The sequence below is a fragment of the Camelus ferus genome, chromosome 31, assembly GCF_009834535.1.
Source record: "Camelus ferus isolate YT-003-E chromosome 31, BCGSAC_Cfer_1.0, whole genome shotgun sequence".
Lineage (NCBI taxonomy): Eukaryota > Metazoa > Chordata > Mammalia > Artiodactyla > Camelidae > Camelus > Camelus ferus.
In genome coordinates, this window is record NC_045726.1 from 16,588,460 (window position 1) to 16,603,949 (window position 15,490).

General features: G+C 44.2%; 2 protein-coding genes across 4 annotated transcripts in view; one reads left to right on the forward strand and one right to left on the reverse strand.

Annotated features, from left to right (window-relative positions):
- The window catches only part of ROR2 (receptor tyrosine kinase like orphan receptor 2), a 212,987-nt gene that overhangs the window by 17,770 nt on the left and 179,727 nt on the right, over positions 1 to 15,490 (forward strand). The window lies entirely within an intron of this gene.
- LOC102505260 (tumor necrosis factor receptor superfamily member 10B) overlaps positions 3,013 to 15,490 on the reverse strand; it is a 34,977-nt gene continuing 22,499 nt past the window's right edge. Inside the window, exons 3-10 of one of the 2 annotated variants that reach the window (XM_032471038.1) lie at positions 15,061 to 15,174; positions 14,190 to 14,301; positions 13,170 to 13,243; positions 12,981 to 13,082; positions 12,408 to 12,439; positions 11,756 to 11,938; positions 4,936 to 5,011; positions 3,013 to 3,757 (exon numbers count right to left, since the gene is read on the reverse strand). In XM_032471038.1, the coding sequence (XP_032326929.1) occupies positions 3,402 to 3,757; positions 4,936 to 5,011; positions 11,756 to 11,938; positions 12,408 to 12,439; positions 12,981 to 13,082; positions 13,170 to 13,243; positions 14,190 to 14,301; positions 15,061 to 15,174 (1,049 nt within the window). In that variant the 3' untranslated portion in view covers positions 3,013 to 3,401. Of the gene's footprint in view, positions 3,758 to 4,935; positions 5,012 to 11,755; positions 11,939 to 12,407; positions 12,440 to 12,980; positions 13,244 to 14,189; positions 14,302 to 15,060; positions 15,175 to 15,490 lie in introns of both variants that reach the window. The other variant, XM_032471036.1, reaches the window with a different exon arrangement.

The following is a 15,490-nucleotide window of genomic DNA, read 5'->3' on the forward strand; positions in this document are numbered from 1 at the left end:
GGATGGCGGGTGGCTGCCCACCCTCTCCGGGTGCCTGTCGCTCCGCTGCTCTGTGCAGCTGCCCTCTCCGCCTAGGGTCGGAGCTCCCAAGGCAGGCTCAGGAGACCGCTGAACAACCCCGCCCCTGCTCCATGCCAAATCTCAGCTCCTTGTTTGTCTTGGCGGTGCAAGTTCTCTGAGGTGCCAGGGCAGAAAGATCCCATCTGCCTCGGGCTGTAAACAAGTCTCCGTCCTGCCTAGGAGGTTGTGGAGCACCCGGGTGCTGCCTGGGCACTGGGCACAGGAGGAGATGGTGGCTGTGGCTGCGCCCCGCCTCTCTTCTCACGAGATGCACCAGTAATGGCAGCGTAGGTCTTAGGAGACAAAGGCTACGGCGCCCCTCCCCCCAGGGCGCACCAGCCATGTTGTTTTGCTTTTTTCGCAGTTTATGGGGGACTGAGGGTGTTCTGCTCCGTATCCCCTCCCAGCCACAGCGTGCAGCCCCCTGCAGTCCCCCAGGGTTGCCTCAGTGCAGCCGCCACTGTCCTCCGCCCATTTCAGGCAGCCTGTCCTGGCCCCAGCTGCTGGCTCACGTCTCGGGCTGGGTGTTGTGGGGACCCTTTGTGCCCGTTTAACTCAATTCTGTTGGTCAAGGGGTGCTAGGGGCAGATCTGAGCCTTAGAGGCTCCCCCTCCATCCCGCTGGCTCTCTTTTGGAGAGGGGAGACCCAGCAAACGAGCGCCAGTCCTCCTTTGCTGCTCCCTCCCTGCAGGATCAGTCCCGCACTGTTTTGCTTTTTCTTCTTTCTTTTTTCCTTTTCTCCTACCAGATTTTTGTCGTCTTTGTCTTTCAAAGAGGGCGATGTTCTGTCGGAGTTCGGCAGGTGCTCTGGTTGGTTGAGTAGGTCTGTAGATGTGGGTTTTGATGCATTTGTGGGAGAGGGTGAGCTACAAGTGTCCTTCTACTCCGCCATCTTGCTTCTCTCCTCTATTTTTTTTTTATAGAGGTATACTCAGTTTACAATGTTGTGCCAATTTCTGATGTACAGACAATAGTTCACTCATACATGAATATACATATATTCATTTTCATATGAATGAAGCTACTTCAAGATATGGAATATATTTCCCTGTGTTATGCAGTATAAACTTGTTTATCTATTTTATATATACTAGTCAGTATCTGCAAATCTCAAACTCCCTATTTATCCCTTCCCAACCCCCTCCTCCCTGGCAACCAAAAGTCTGTATTCTATGTCTGTGGGCCTGTTTCTGTTTTATGTATAAGTTCATTTGTCTTTTTTTTTTTTTTTTTTCAGATTTCACATATGAGTGATATCATATGGTATTTTTCTTTCTCTATCTGGCTTACTTCACTTAGAATGACATTCTCTAGGGCCATCCATGTTGCTGCAAATGGCATTATTTTGTCATTTTTTATGGCTGAGTAGTATTCTATTGTATAAAGATACCACAGCTTCTTTATCCAGTCATCAACATTTAGGTTGCTCCTGTGTCTTTGCTGTTGTGTATAGTGCCACTATGAACATTGGCGTCCATGTATCTTTTCAGATTAGAGTTACCTCTGTATATATACCCATAATTGTGATTGCTGGCCATATGGTAAGTTTATTTTTAGTTTTCTCAGGAATTTCCATACTGTTTTCCATAGTGCCTGGACAAAACTACATTCCCACCAGCAATATAGGAAGGTTCCCTTTTCTCCGCACCCTCTCCAGCATTTATTGTCTGAATTTTTGAATGATGGCCATAATGACTGGTGTGAGGTAATACCTCATTGCAGTTTTGATTTGCATTTATCTGATAATTAGCAATATTGACCATTTTTTCATATGCCTATTGGCCCTAATGGCCTCTCTTGTATTGTTTAATACTTCCAACAAAATCTTCAAAGAAGGAGGTCTCCCGATCGAGGAGAAACATGATCAGACACCTAATCTTTAAATAAAACTTTAAAAGTATATTTGCACTGGGTACAAAGCAATACAGGAAGCAATTTCATGTTTACTGAAGGTTCTTACTGGTGAAAGGTACAAAAAACATATCAATAAATGAGTAAACTTGACAAACACTGTCAAGACTAATACTTTCTATGGGTACTCAAGGACGTCCTCCAAGAAAGGGACAAGTGAGCTGAAATGTGATTGGCAAGATTTCATTTACATCTCCCTCTGAAGATGAAGCCAGAAGTGTCCTGCACAGAAGGAGCAGCAAAGGCAGGAAACATCTGACTTCAGGAAGGGGAGGGTAGACAGGGCCAGATGTCTGGAAGGACAGGGGAGGGAGAAGTAGCAGCAAGGCCACAGGAGTCGACCCTTCCTAAAAACTCCAGTGGACTCCAGACACCATACCCTGAATGTGCCTACATTCCAGCCAATTCCAGTTTTGACCACACCAGTCTCAGAGAAGGCAGCACACAAAACCTTGAGATGGAAAAGACCAAACAAAACCCCTGAGAATTGCTTCCACCATGAAATTATCTTAAAATAGCTGGAACACTATGGAGAAGTGTTTAGCGGAAGAAGGGTTTTATGAAAATCAATAAAAGGACAAACACTAATATATGAGCCATTTTAGGCCAATCCTCACAGTATATAGGAATTGGGATTTCTGTCTGAGTCTTTTCTGCAGAAGGCCACAACTTACAGAGGGGCTGAGATCCTTAAATAGCCAATTCGGACCCAAAAAGGCAGTTCTGGGCTCATATTCACACACCTCCACAAGTGAGAGAGCCAATGTAGGGCTGAGTCAGCCAACACTGAACTCAGTTCATGATCAAGATCCGCTCTTCTCCCTGCGACCAGGGCAGACACTGGGAGCAGGTCCCTGTCCTCTCTCCCCCGAGCCCAGATGGAACCGAAGGTTCACTAACAAGACCAGAAATGGTACATGGCATAGAATCTATTGGGCACCTCACATCTAACCCACGTCCCGCCCTCCCCACCCAAGGCCATAGATGAGCAGAGGAGGCCCACGTGTGATAGGCCAGTTCACGGACAACCAGACACAGGGCTGCATGTGGATGCCACTTCTCCTCACTCTTTATTCACAAGTAAACATTTAGCAATAAATAATGTAAACAATCCCGCACCTATAAAATTATCAGTTGGAAATGGTGGGCACTCTAGAAGCGACCAGGCACCCAAAAGTGGCCAAACTGCTTTTGCCAGTGCTCCAACAGTGGACTTCTTTCCTCTTTTTCTTTTGAATTTTAAATACTTCTTAAGTGCCTGCTCACAACCAGATAACCCATGTAAACAATCCAGACAAGTGTACTGCAAAAATACGTTTTGGTATAAATAAAATATGAATCACAAATTGTACATTAAATACACATATTTTTAAATTCTTATGTCTTTGAAATTAGAAATATATACAAAAAGTACAAGTCCATTAGGCACTTTAAAAAGTGCCCTGAACGGAAAGGCTGAGGTTCTCAAACACTGAGGACACAGCAGAGCCTGCTTCACCTTTTTTATAGACATACTTTCCTGAGCCCACCAGGTGGTCCTCAATTGTCTCCTTTGCACATCTTGCCCCAATTGTTTCCAAGGCGTCCAGCAGGGTGTTGATGGAGGCTTCCCGCCCCTTGCTGCTGAGCCAGGCCTCCAGCATTTCATACAAGGCATCCCGCGGGGCCCAGGCTTTGCCTCTGGCCATAAGGATCTCATTTTGTGTCAGGCCCATCTGCCTCATGAGCGCATCCCAGGAATCATAGGGCACGACGGTTGCAAAGTAATCGAAGAACATCCTCAGGCCTGGGTTGGGGGAAAGTCACAGAGGCAGTCAGGTGAGCTGGGATGGGCTTCAGAAAGGTCAGAGGACCCTCCAGGAGGCCTAGATCCCAGGCTGGGACCCAAGGAGCTCCCCCTTCTGGTGAACCTGCTGCTCTGCGTCTCTGACCTGCTTCCCATCAGCAGAGAATCAGGCCACACTGCAGGGGCCTCACCTGTACCCAAGGCACTGCAGGGAGTCAAGGTCACCAGAGAATCCTGCCCTAAGGGAGGAACGAGGGCCCTGCTGGGAAGGGGGACGGAAGTCACAGAGGGAGAAGGCAGATTGTGTAGGAGACAGAGGGTGCCACAGACCAGACTGTGGGGCAACAGACCTCAGAGGAGGGCACCTGCCCTTCTCATGAGAGTAAGGGCTCCCGGCTGCCGCATCTGCTCTGTGGACAGAGCAAGGGCCTGGAGGTGGGAAGGTCTCTGGCCTCACACCCAGCTCGGCCTCACTGACTGACGCGGTGGCAGAGCTAGATGGGGACGAACAGACTCTGAGCAAGAATTTAACCCGTAAGATGGAGCCAACACCAAGCACGTCATAGGAGTGTACCGGGGATTCAGTGCAATGTGGGTGAAATGCAGTGCACACCACTGTCCATTGGTACATAAGGTGGGCACTGAATACAAGTTTATATTCTCTAACAGCTGCACTGAAAAAAGTAATATTAAATTCTAATTTTCATAAAATATGAATTCAATATATTCTAAAAATGTTCACTTCAATATGTAATCAGTATACAAAAAGTTATTATTGAGACGTATTACATTCCTTTTTTTTTTTTTTTTTTACCAATTCTTTGAAATACAGTATCTAGTTATATGACAGCTCATCGAATTTGGCCTAGCCACAGGTCAGGTGCTCCACAGTCCCCTGGGGCCAGTGGGTGCCCTGCTGGGCAGCACAGTCCCTTAGGTGCCTCAGTGTGGGCGAACCTGGCCCTGAGCAGCAAGGGAGAAGGGAGAAAGAGGGAAGGACTGGGAGGCGTTACAGGACAGAGGGGTGCAGAGGAGGGGAGAGATGGATTTAGAGTTCTGATGGTCCAGGAACAAGCTATCCCCTGCTGTGAGTTGCCCTAACAGCTATGGAGACGGCAGTTAGGACACTGTCCCTTCTCCCTCCATTCCTGCTCCACTGCCCTGGAAAAAATACTCACCTTCAATGGAGTCCACATCATTTGCTGGAACCAGCATCCTCCTTCTCATCTGAGACTCTTTCGCTCCGGCTGCTTCCTGTAAAATACAGTGGAGAACAGCCTTGGTCTTAGTCAGGGGTCCTGGATTTCAGAACTGAGCCCATTAACCAGCCCACTGTCTGACCTGGGCAGCCACCTTCCCTCCTGGGTCCCTATAGAGATGAAGGAACCTCCCACCCTGAACAGTTCACAGGCTCCTATCCTCATGGAAGGAAATTTTCCCTGCAGTAATGCTCACTTCTTAATTGTCCGCTCAGCTTTGACAATTCTATACAGCTGAGTAAACATAATCCATCCAAGACAAGGAACGTTCCTCCCCTAAACCTTGTCCCTTCTGGCCCTTCTAGTCCTTTCCCACCCACTGCATCAGGAGATAAGCACTCCCTCCCAGGCTTTATGTGACTCAGATGAAGAGTATTTACAAAGGCACTTTGGAAAATCTGAAATAAGTGTTTATTCCGTGTATGTGAAGGTGCTTTGGTCAATGGCAATGTATCATATCGGTAGTGTAAATAAGGGAATGACAGCATCTGATGGTCTCCATGGAGACTGGAAAGGCATTCTGTAGAATTAAAGATGAATTCTGACTTTTACAAAATACCTAAAAATAGGAGGCTGCATCCATAATGATAAAATTTTTTAAATGAAAACAAGCATCGACATGGTTCCTAATGGTGCAATACTGTAGGCGTTCACAACGAAATCAAACGAACACTAAAATATCTGCCTTCTCTAAGCATCTTTGAACATTATAAGTTCTGGACCATGCAGCCAGCAAGATGTAAAGCAAAAATAAGGCAGGAATAGTGGAGGGGACAGAAACTATAATTATTTTAATATGAATGTATATTTAAAAACTCTAAGGTTTAAGCTACAATATTTAAAAATGAATGCATGTCTTAATGAATGTTAAAAAACATATCAGAAACAATATATTAGAAAATGGCATTATAGGAGGAGCTAACCATTAAAAGTAACAAGACATGTGAGATAGAAAGAAACATGTTTGACAAAAAATAGGCATAATTTATCTGAAGAACTCAAATCTTAACTGAGTCACAATAAAAAACCTTTGAGTTGAAATGCTGTTTCCTTTTTAAAAACTATTTTTATTGAGTTATACTTGATTTACAGTATTAAATTAGTCTCAGGTGAACAACATAGTGATTCGAAATTTTTATAGATTATTCTCCATTTAAATTTATTATAAATTATAGAATAGCCAAAGCATTACTGAAGAGAAAGAAAGAGGCTGGAGGAATAACTCTCCCAGACTTCAGACAATACTATAGAGCTACAGTCATCAAGACAGCATGGTCTTGGTACAAAGACAGACATATAGACCAATGGAACAGAATAGAGAGCCCAGAAATGAACCCACAAGCTTTTGGTCAACTAACCTTCAACAAAGTAGGCAAGATTATACAATGGGATAAAGACAGTCTCTTCAGCAAATGGGGCTGGGAAAACTGGGCAGCAGCATGTAAAGCAATGAAGCTAGAACACTCCCTTACACCATACACAAAATTAAAGTTATTATAAAATATTGTTCTATATTCCTGTGGTATACAATCTTTTTTTGTAAAGATTTATTTTGTACATAGTAGCTTGTATGTCTTAATCCCGTACCCCTGTTTTGCCCTTCCCACCTTCCCCTTCCCTCCTGGTAACCACCAGCTTGTTCTCTGTATCTGTGAGTCTCTTTCTGTTTTGTTACATTTATGTTTTTTATTTTTTAGATTCCACATAGAAGTGATAACATACAGTATTTATCTTTCTCTGTCGGATGATTCACTAAGCATAATACCCTCCAAGTCCATCTGTGTTGCTGCAAATAGCAAAACTTGATTCTTTTTTATGGCTGAGTAGTATTACATTCTATATATATACACACTACATCTGCTTTATCCGTTCAACTGTTGATTCCTTTCTACTTAGATTGCTTTCCATCTTGGCAATTGTGAATAATGCTGCTATGAACACTGGAGTACGTGTATCCTTTAGAATTAGTGTTTTTGTTTTCTTCAGATATTTACCCAGGAGTGGAATTGCTGGATCATATTGTAGTTCTAATTTTAGTTGTTGAGGAACCTCCATACTCTTTTCCACAGTGGCTGCACCAATTTCCATTCCCACCAACAGTACATGAGGGTTCCCTTTTCTCCACATCCTTGCCAACATTTGCTATTTGTGATTTTTTGATGATAGCCATTCTGATAGATGTGAGGTGATATTATGGTTTTGATTTGCATTTCTCTGATTAGTGATTTTGAGCATCTTTTCATCTGCATTTTCTCTTTGGAAAAATGTCTATTCAGACCTTCTGCCCATTTTTAAGTTGAGTTGTTTGTTGGTTTTTTTTTTTTTTCTTTTGATACTGAATTGCATGAGCTGCTTGTATGTGTGGGGTATTAACTCCTTATTGGTCATATCATTTGCAAATATTTTTTCCCATTCAGTAGGTTGTCTTTTTGTTTTATTGGTGGTTTCCTTTGCTGTGCAAAAGCTTTTAAGTTTAATTTGGACCCATTTTTTTTTATTGATTTATAATCATTTTACAATGTTGTGTCAAATTCCAGTGTTCAGCACAATTTTTCAGTTATTCATGGACATATACACACTCATTGTCACATTTTTTTCTCTGTGAGTTATCATAACATTTTGTGTGTATTTCCCTGTGCTATACAGTGTAGTGTATTCTATAATTTTGAAATCCCAGTCTATCCCTTCCCACCCTCCACCCCCCTGGTAACCACAAGTCTGTATTCTCTGTCTGTGAGTCTATTTCTGTCCTTTATTTACGCTTTGCTTTTGTTTGTTTGTTTGTTTTTGTTTTTGTTTTTTAGATTCCACATATGAGCGATCTCATATGGTATTTTTCTTTCTCTTTCTGGCTTACTTCACTTAGAATGACATTCTCCAGGAGCATCCATGTTGCTGCAAATGGCATTATGTTGTCGGTTTTTATGGCTGAGTAGTATTCCATTGTATAAATATACCACGTCGTCTTTATCCAGTCACCTGTTGATGGACATTTAGGCTGTTTTCATGTTTTGGCTATTGTAAATATTGCTGCTATGAACATTGGGGTGCAGGTGTCATCCTGAAGTAGATTTCCTTCTGGATACAAGCCCAGGAGTGGGATTCCTGGGTCATATGGTAAGTCTATTCCTAGTCTTTGGAGGAATCTCCACACTGTTTTCCATAGTGGCTGCAACAAACTGCATTCCCACCAGCAGTGTAGGAGGGTTCCCCTTTCTGCACAGCCTCTCCAGCATTTGTCATTTGTGGATTTTTGAATGACGGCCATTCTGACTGGTGTGAGGTGATACCTCATTGTAGTTTTGATTTGCATTTCTCTGATAATTAGTGATATTGAGCATTTTTTCATGTGCTTTTTGATCATTTGTATGTCTTCCTTGGAGAATTGCTTGTTTAGGTCTTCTGCCCATTTTTGGATTGGGTTGTTTATTTTTTTCTTATTGAGTCATATGAGCTGCTTATATATTCTGGAGATCAAGCCTTTGTCGGTTTCACTTGCAAAAATTTTCTCCCATTCCTTAGGTTTTCTTCTTGTTTTATTTCTGGTTTCCTTTGCTGTGCAGAAGCTTGTAAGTTTCATTAGGTCCCATTTGTTTATTCTTGCTTTTATTTCTTCTAGGAGAAAATTTTTTAAATGTATGTCAGATAATGTTTTGCCTATGTTTTCCTCTAGGAGGTTTATTGTATCTTGTCTTATGTTTAAGTCTTTAATCCATTTTGAGTTGATTTTTGTATATGGTGTAAGGGAGTGTTCTAGCTTCATTGTTTTACATGCTGCTGTCCAGTTTTCCCAACACCATTTGCTGAAGAGACTGTCTTTATTCCAATGTATATTCTTGCCTCCTTTGTCAAAGATGAGTTGACCAAAAGTTTGTGGGTTCATTTCTGGGCTCTCTATTCTGTTCCATTGGTCTATATGTCTGTTTTGGTACCAATACCATGCTGTCTTGATAACTGTAGCTCTATAGTATTGTCTGAAGTCTGGGAGAGTTATTCCTCCAGCCTCTTTCTTTCTCTTCAGTAATGCTTTGGCAATTCTAGGTCTTTGATGGTTCCATATGAATTTTATTATGATTTTTTCTAGTTCTGTGAAATGTCCTGGGTAATTGGATAGGGATTGCATTAAATCTGTAGATTGCCTTGGGCAGTGTGACCATTTTAACAATAATGATTCTTCCAATCCAAGAGCATGGAATATCTTTCCATTTTTTAAAGTCTTCTTTAATTTCCTTCATCAATGGTTTATAGTTTTCTGTGTATAATTCTTTCACCTCCTTGGTTAGATTTATTCCCAGATATTTTATTACTTTGGGTGCTATTTTAAAGGGGATTGTTTCTTTACTTTCTTCTTCTGTTGATTTATCGTTAGTGTAAAGAAATGCAACTGATTTTTGAACGTTAATTTTGTAACCTGCTACCTTGCTGAATTCTTCAATCAGCTCTAGTAGCTTTTGTGTGGACCTTTTAGGGTTTTCTATATATAGTAACATGTCATCAGCATATAATGACACTTTTACCTCTTCTTTTCCAGAGAAGATATATTTTTTGATATTTGGGGAGGTAATTAGGTTTATTTATTTTTAGAGGAGGTAGTGGGAATCGAACCCAGGACCTTGTGCATGCTAAGCATGCACTCTACCACTTCAGGTATACCCTCCCCCCAACCCAGATGTCAAATTACTGCACTGTCCTGGGTCCCAGAGGTTGTGAGACTGTGTGTGTGCCCTTTAAGATGCAGTCTCTTTCCCACAGCTCTCTGAGGCTAAATACATTTGCAGAGTAAGCCCCAACTTCTGCAAATATAATTAGCGTCCCGTCTGTGGGCCACCCACTCAGGGGTATGGGTCTTGACTCTACTAAGACTCAGCCATTTTGTGGTTCCTTCTTTATATTTTTAGTTGTAGAAGATATTTTTCACCAATAGTTGTCTGTAAATAGTTATAATTTTGGTGTGTCTGTGAGAGGAGGTGAACTCAGGATCTTCCTACTGCATCATCATATTTAATCTCATAATGCTATTTTCTTTGATAAGAAAAATATTAAATATTAATAAGATCTTAATTCTTCCTAGATTAATTTATGAATTTAAATCTTACAAAAAATTCCAATTATTTTTTTAGGGATGGAGGAAATCTTATGAAATAATTCTACATTTTATGTGGGTAAACAATAAATTTTAAAAAAGTAAAGAAGGAGGTAGTGCTCTCTCAGATATTAAAACATATTAGGAAGTTTCATTTGTGAAGTATTGTATACAGATGGCATACAGATGGCATATGCATAAAGATTTCAGCAAAGAATCACAGAAAATTACCCTTCATATTTACCTGAAATAAAAAGAACTAAGGGGCTGGAGAAAGATTATAGGAGGAGACTTTCATGATTCATTGAGAAACTGTCTATACTGTTTAAATTTTCTCACTGTGGATATGTATTAACTGCTATGAAAAAATGCGAAAAGTGATTAATCAGGATGGAGGGATTACTGGCCTTTTTCTGATGCTTCCTTTTATACTTTCTCTTTTAAAGGAATGTAATATATAGCTGAGCCTTGAACAACATGGGTTTGAACTGCATGGGTCTACTAATCCGTGGGTTTTTCTTCACTGACTATGTATTATAGTACTATACGTTCCATAGCTGGTTGACTATGAGGATGCAGAAACATTGATACGTGGACTTTGAAGAATCTGTGCCCCTGACCCCAGCTTTGTTCTAAAGTCAACTGCTGATGCAGGGGAAAAAAAAACCCAAAAGGAACATTCTAGGTGGAAAGAGATCATTGTGCATATAAATATTTCACATGTGATTAAGGAGGGACCAAAAGCATAGGAAAATGGGAAATTCAGTTGCTAAATTTGGTTGGAGTAAGGCAACAATCACTCAGAATTCAGGGAGCTCCTCACCGCATGTCACATCACAAAATAAATTCCAGTTAGATAATACTGTTCTATGCTAAAAATTACCATTAAATTTAAAAGCTGTATAAGAAATTAGAGCATTTCATCCTATCTTTTATTGGGGGGAATAACGTTACAAGCTTATGAGGAATAAAAAATGTTTCTACAGATTGACCACTCAATGTCAAAAATGATGAATTTGATATGAACAAAACTGGGTGTGCATGGGGTGTAAACAATACTTCTACATGTTGATGACAAAATTCTACTTCTTCTGAGGAGCCACCATACAAATATGATCAGCTATTTGTTTTTGTTCTCAAAAAAATTTTTTTGATGGGGGAGATAATTAGGTTTCTTTATTTATTTAATGGGGGTACTGGGTATTGAACCCAAGAACTTGCGCATCCTAAGCAAGCATTCTACTGCTAAGCTATACCCTCCCCTCTAATGATCAGCTATTTGGACTAAGATTTGCTTTCATACATGTTCAATAAATTTGATACTATTATTACTATGCGGAATGGCTTACTATGTTATTTTACAACTATGCAGTGGAATATTATGCAGCCCTCAATAAATCATTCAACAAATATGCGAGTGCCCACTGCCTGTTCTAGACTGAGGATACAGTGAGAACTGGACAGATAAAAAAATAGGGCTACACTATATAGAGCTGACAGTCTACAACAGCAGGGGTGGGCTCCCTTCCCCCTTCAGGATGCTGATTTTTTTCCCTCCATCACCACTTCCCCATGGGACAGGAGATCTGACCAGCATCGGCCTTTCCCTCTATCTCCCACACTCCCGGGCAAGCAGAGGGGCCGTCACATACTCACCAGCAGATGCTCTGCTTCCCCCGGGGACTGCACCATAACAAGTGTCAGGTTGGCCTGCTCTCTGTCTTCTGTCTCCTGCTCAGAGACCACAGTGGACAGTGATTCTCTGCTATTCAGCGTGTTGTTGAGAGCATTGTCCAGAGGCTCAGGCCCTCTTGGGGGATGTGAGCGCCAGAAAAAGACCTTGGGAAGGCAAAGAGCTGACTCAGGAGTCCATACCTATATACCCCTGCAGGGTAACAGGGAACATGGTGGGTTTTGCCTCCCCACCTACCCTCATGCTGTACCCCTCCCCCAGGTGGGCACAGACAGCACACTCAGGAATCTACTGCTGGTACCAGGACCCTGGTGCTGTGCTAAGTGGAGTTTAGCACCCCTGCCTGACACCCCCATGCCCCAGGGTCCAGGGTTATGGGTACGGGTGTCCCACAGGCAGTAAGAAGGACAGGGCTAGCGCTGCCAAAAAGCCTCTGGGCTGCTCAAATGGACCAGTTGCTCTCCTACAGTCAGCCCAGAGTCCCCAGGCCACTTTAGAGAGCCAGGGGCCACAGCACAGCACAGAATGGGGACCGTGTCCACCCAGGGCCTTGTTGTGGATGGGAGGCAGTTTCTGAGGACCTGATGCCACCAGGTCCTGGAGAAACCAACTCACTTTTTCCATGCACTTGGGGTCCACTCCACAACCTAGAAGAGAAGAAGCTTCCACCTTAACAGTGGGGAGGGCCCTCTTGCAGCACCTCCCTCCCCTGGGACAGGGTGTGGGCTGGGGGCTCAGGCACTGAACAAGGAGCCCTGGGCCTGGTGACAAGGAGGGGGCCAATCCAACTCTGGGGAGCCCCTGGGGAGGGAGAAGAGAAGAGGGAAAAAGGAATAAAATGAAACATATGTAAAATCCCTGTTGGAGTCTGCTGAACAAAGCCATACAAGACGCCCTGACCCTCTCCTCCTGACTCCTGTCACTCAGTCAAAGTGCTCATCTCCTCTCTGCCCTGCCTGGGGGCCCTGAAGACATTAAGAACTGGCCCTGACCCCCTGGACTTGGCCATGAGGATGGGGGGTCCATCAGCCAAGATGGGGAACTGATGTGATCCTGGTGCCCCTAGGTGGGAGGTGGAAGGTGGACGGGTATCACAGACAACAAGATCAGAGCCAGGCCAGGAAGAACAGGAAGACTGGGAAAATGAAAGAGGGAGCCAGGGCCTCCCATTCCTTCCCGGTACCTCACCTTGAAGGATGAACTTCCGGAAACGATATGCAGTCATCAGAACCAGCACCAGCCCCAGCAGGACAAAGGCAGTTACAATTCCAGGCACCAGCTGTGAATTGCCTGAGGAGGGAGAAGGAGTGGTGGGCAGTCCCAGGCTCATGGTCACTGACTTTCCAGGAACCAGGGCCTCCCCATTGACCTGGGTACCTGATTTTTGGTCCACACACTGCAGGTCACTCCAGGGTGTACAGGGCGTGGCCACAACCATCCCATCTGGGCACCTAGGTACAGACACAGGGAGGACATGGAGGGGCTCTGTCAGGGAAAGCTGGCCAGATGGGGACAAACAGGGAGCAAACTCCCACCCAGTGTCCCCTGACAAGACAGTGGAGGAGGGACAGGCTTCTCCTGTCTGCAGGGTCGGGTCCCTCACTCCCCCGTGTTGGGTGGGAGAAGGATCTGGGCTTGCGCACTTCTGCCCTGAGGGCTCCGGCTGAGTGTGTTGAGCTCCTTCAGGAGCTGGGTCTTCTCTGCAAGGCCTGCACTGGACCTCCCTGGGCTGCAGAGGGAGTCCGGGTGAGGGGCCTAATACAGGTCAAGGGTCAGAAGGGTTTGGGCACAGGCTGAGCCTCATCCTCCAGTCCAGCTTTAACACAAGGACCCTCTTGTCCTCCACCTTTGACTCTTCCTACCAATCACAGCCAACACTGGAGCGTCACAGAAGACCTAACTCCTACCGGTCCCTAAATCTCCAAATAGGAAAGATTCAGGTCTTATTGAGGGAACAAGGGCTGGATGTGAGGTCAGCTGAGTGGCCCAGGGCTTTCTGGGAACCTTGAAGGAGCTACATGCTGGGTCTCATCTGACTTGGTTGTGGCTACATTTGTCTTCATGTGTCCTTTCCTGCATGTAAAAAATACTAAAACATCCATTTATGAATGAACGGTTATACAGATGAATATAAGCCTGGCTGCATTCTGCTCATTTTTTCCCTCTCGTATAAAAAGAAACTAAAACTTTTCATGGGCCATTGACAGCATCATGGACCCTAAGCAATGGCACACTGTACCCGATAGAAAAGTCAACCTGGCCAAAGGGAAACCCAGTTGAGAAGGTGTGGGAAGGTGTAGGGGGCAGTGCGGGGATCAGCAGATGGATGAGGAGGGGCTGCTGTAGGCTCAGAAGACCCCGCAGGCACAGGGAAGCCCCAAGGCTCCCACATCTCACCCGGTGCTGCACTTCTGGCAGAACTCAGGGGAGTCTTCTCCATGGAAAGTGCCAGCTCTGCACTGACACTGTGTGTCCTTAGTTGTGGTACAAGGAGTACTCTCTTCTTCACCTGAAGACAAAGGATAAGGTTTGGGGATATGTTTCCCCTGCGTGACCCTCAGCCGTTCTTCACCAACCAAACACCCACCCGCTCAGCTCTCATCAGTCCAGTGTAGCTTTCAGGGTCAAATTCGGCAGCTACACATGAGGGGCACATAAAGGACAGCCACTGCTCACCTGTCACCAATACTCAGAGGCATAAAAAAAGGACCATGGTACATTATTTAATGCATTAGGACAGGGAGGGAAATCTTTTAGCTCACAGGTCGGTAGGAAAGGTGGGGGATAATCTGAGAGACCCTCGATGGAGAGGAACCCGTGGGTCACCTCCCAAAACATAGCTCTGCTGGAGAGGCCGAGGGGCCCAAATTTGTGAAGGCTTAGAGAGGCCGAGCCCCTGCCAGGAGCACAGAGCACAGGACTAACAGGGGCCTGGCCCAGGACCAGACCCACGTCACAGCTCAAACCTAGCACTTTTCCACTTGGCCAGGCCTCGTCTTATGCTGTAACTATACAGATACCACCCCTCCCCCATCAAGGGGCAGATCATTTTCCCACCACTTTCATCTGCTGATTTAAAAGATTTACCTGCTGTATGGCATGTGGCGTAAAAATAATTTCTGTTTTTATTTTATTGGCCTAAGATATAATCATAAAACAGGGTATGATGAAGCCCAGGAAGGACGGGAACCGGAATCCAGGTGTCCCAATCCCATGTTGGATACAATTCCCACACCATCACTCCTGCACTGGGTCCCATGTTCCATACCTGATTTACAGGTTGTACACGGTAAGCAGGAAGGGAGCACATTCCAGTGAGTGGTAAACTCCACTCCATTTGCACAGGGTGTACAATTGTTTCCATCTGCTGATACATGGTATCCTGAAAAGGGAGAGAAAATCTGGTGAATGAATCCCTACAGGATTCCCAGAGGCAGGCAGTGGTGACTGGGGGGCTCCTCTTTTGGCCATGAGTGGAACCCAAATGGGGAAATTCATTCTACCTGTTGTCGGTCAGTTGATCAATTCTGCATCTACTGTACACCCTTGACTAGCATTGCAACAGAAATATATTACAAGTCAGAAAGACTTAGAAGAGCTGAAGGAAGGAGATCCAATTAATTTTAATAATGTATTTAAATCTATTCAAATATGTATGTATATGCATGACTGGGACATTGTGCTGTACACCAGAAACT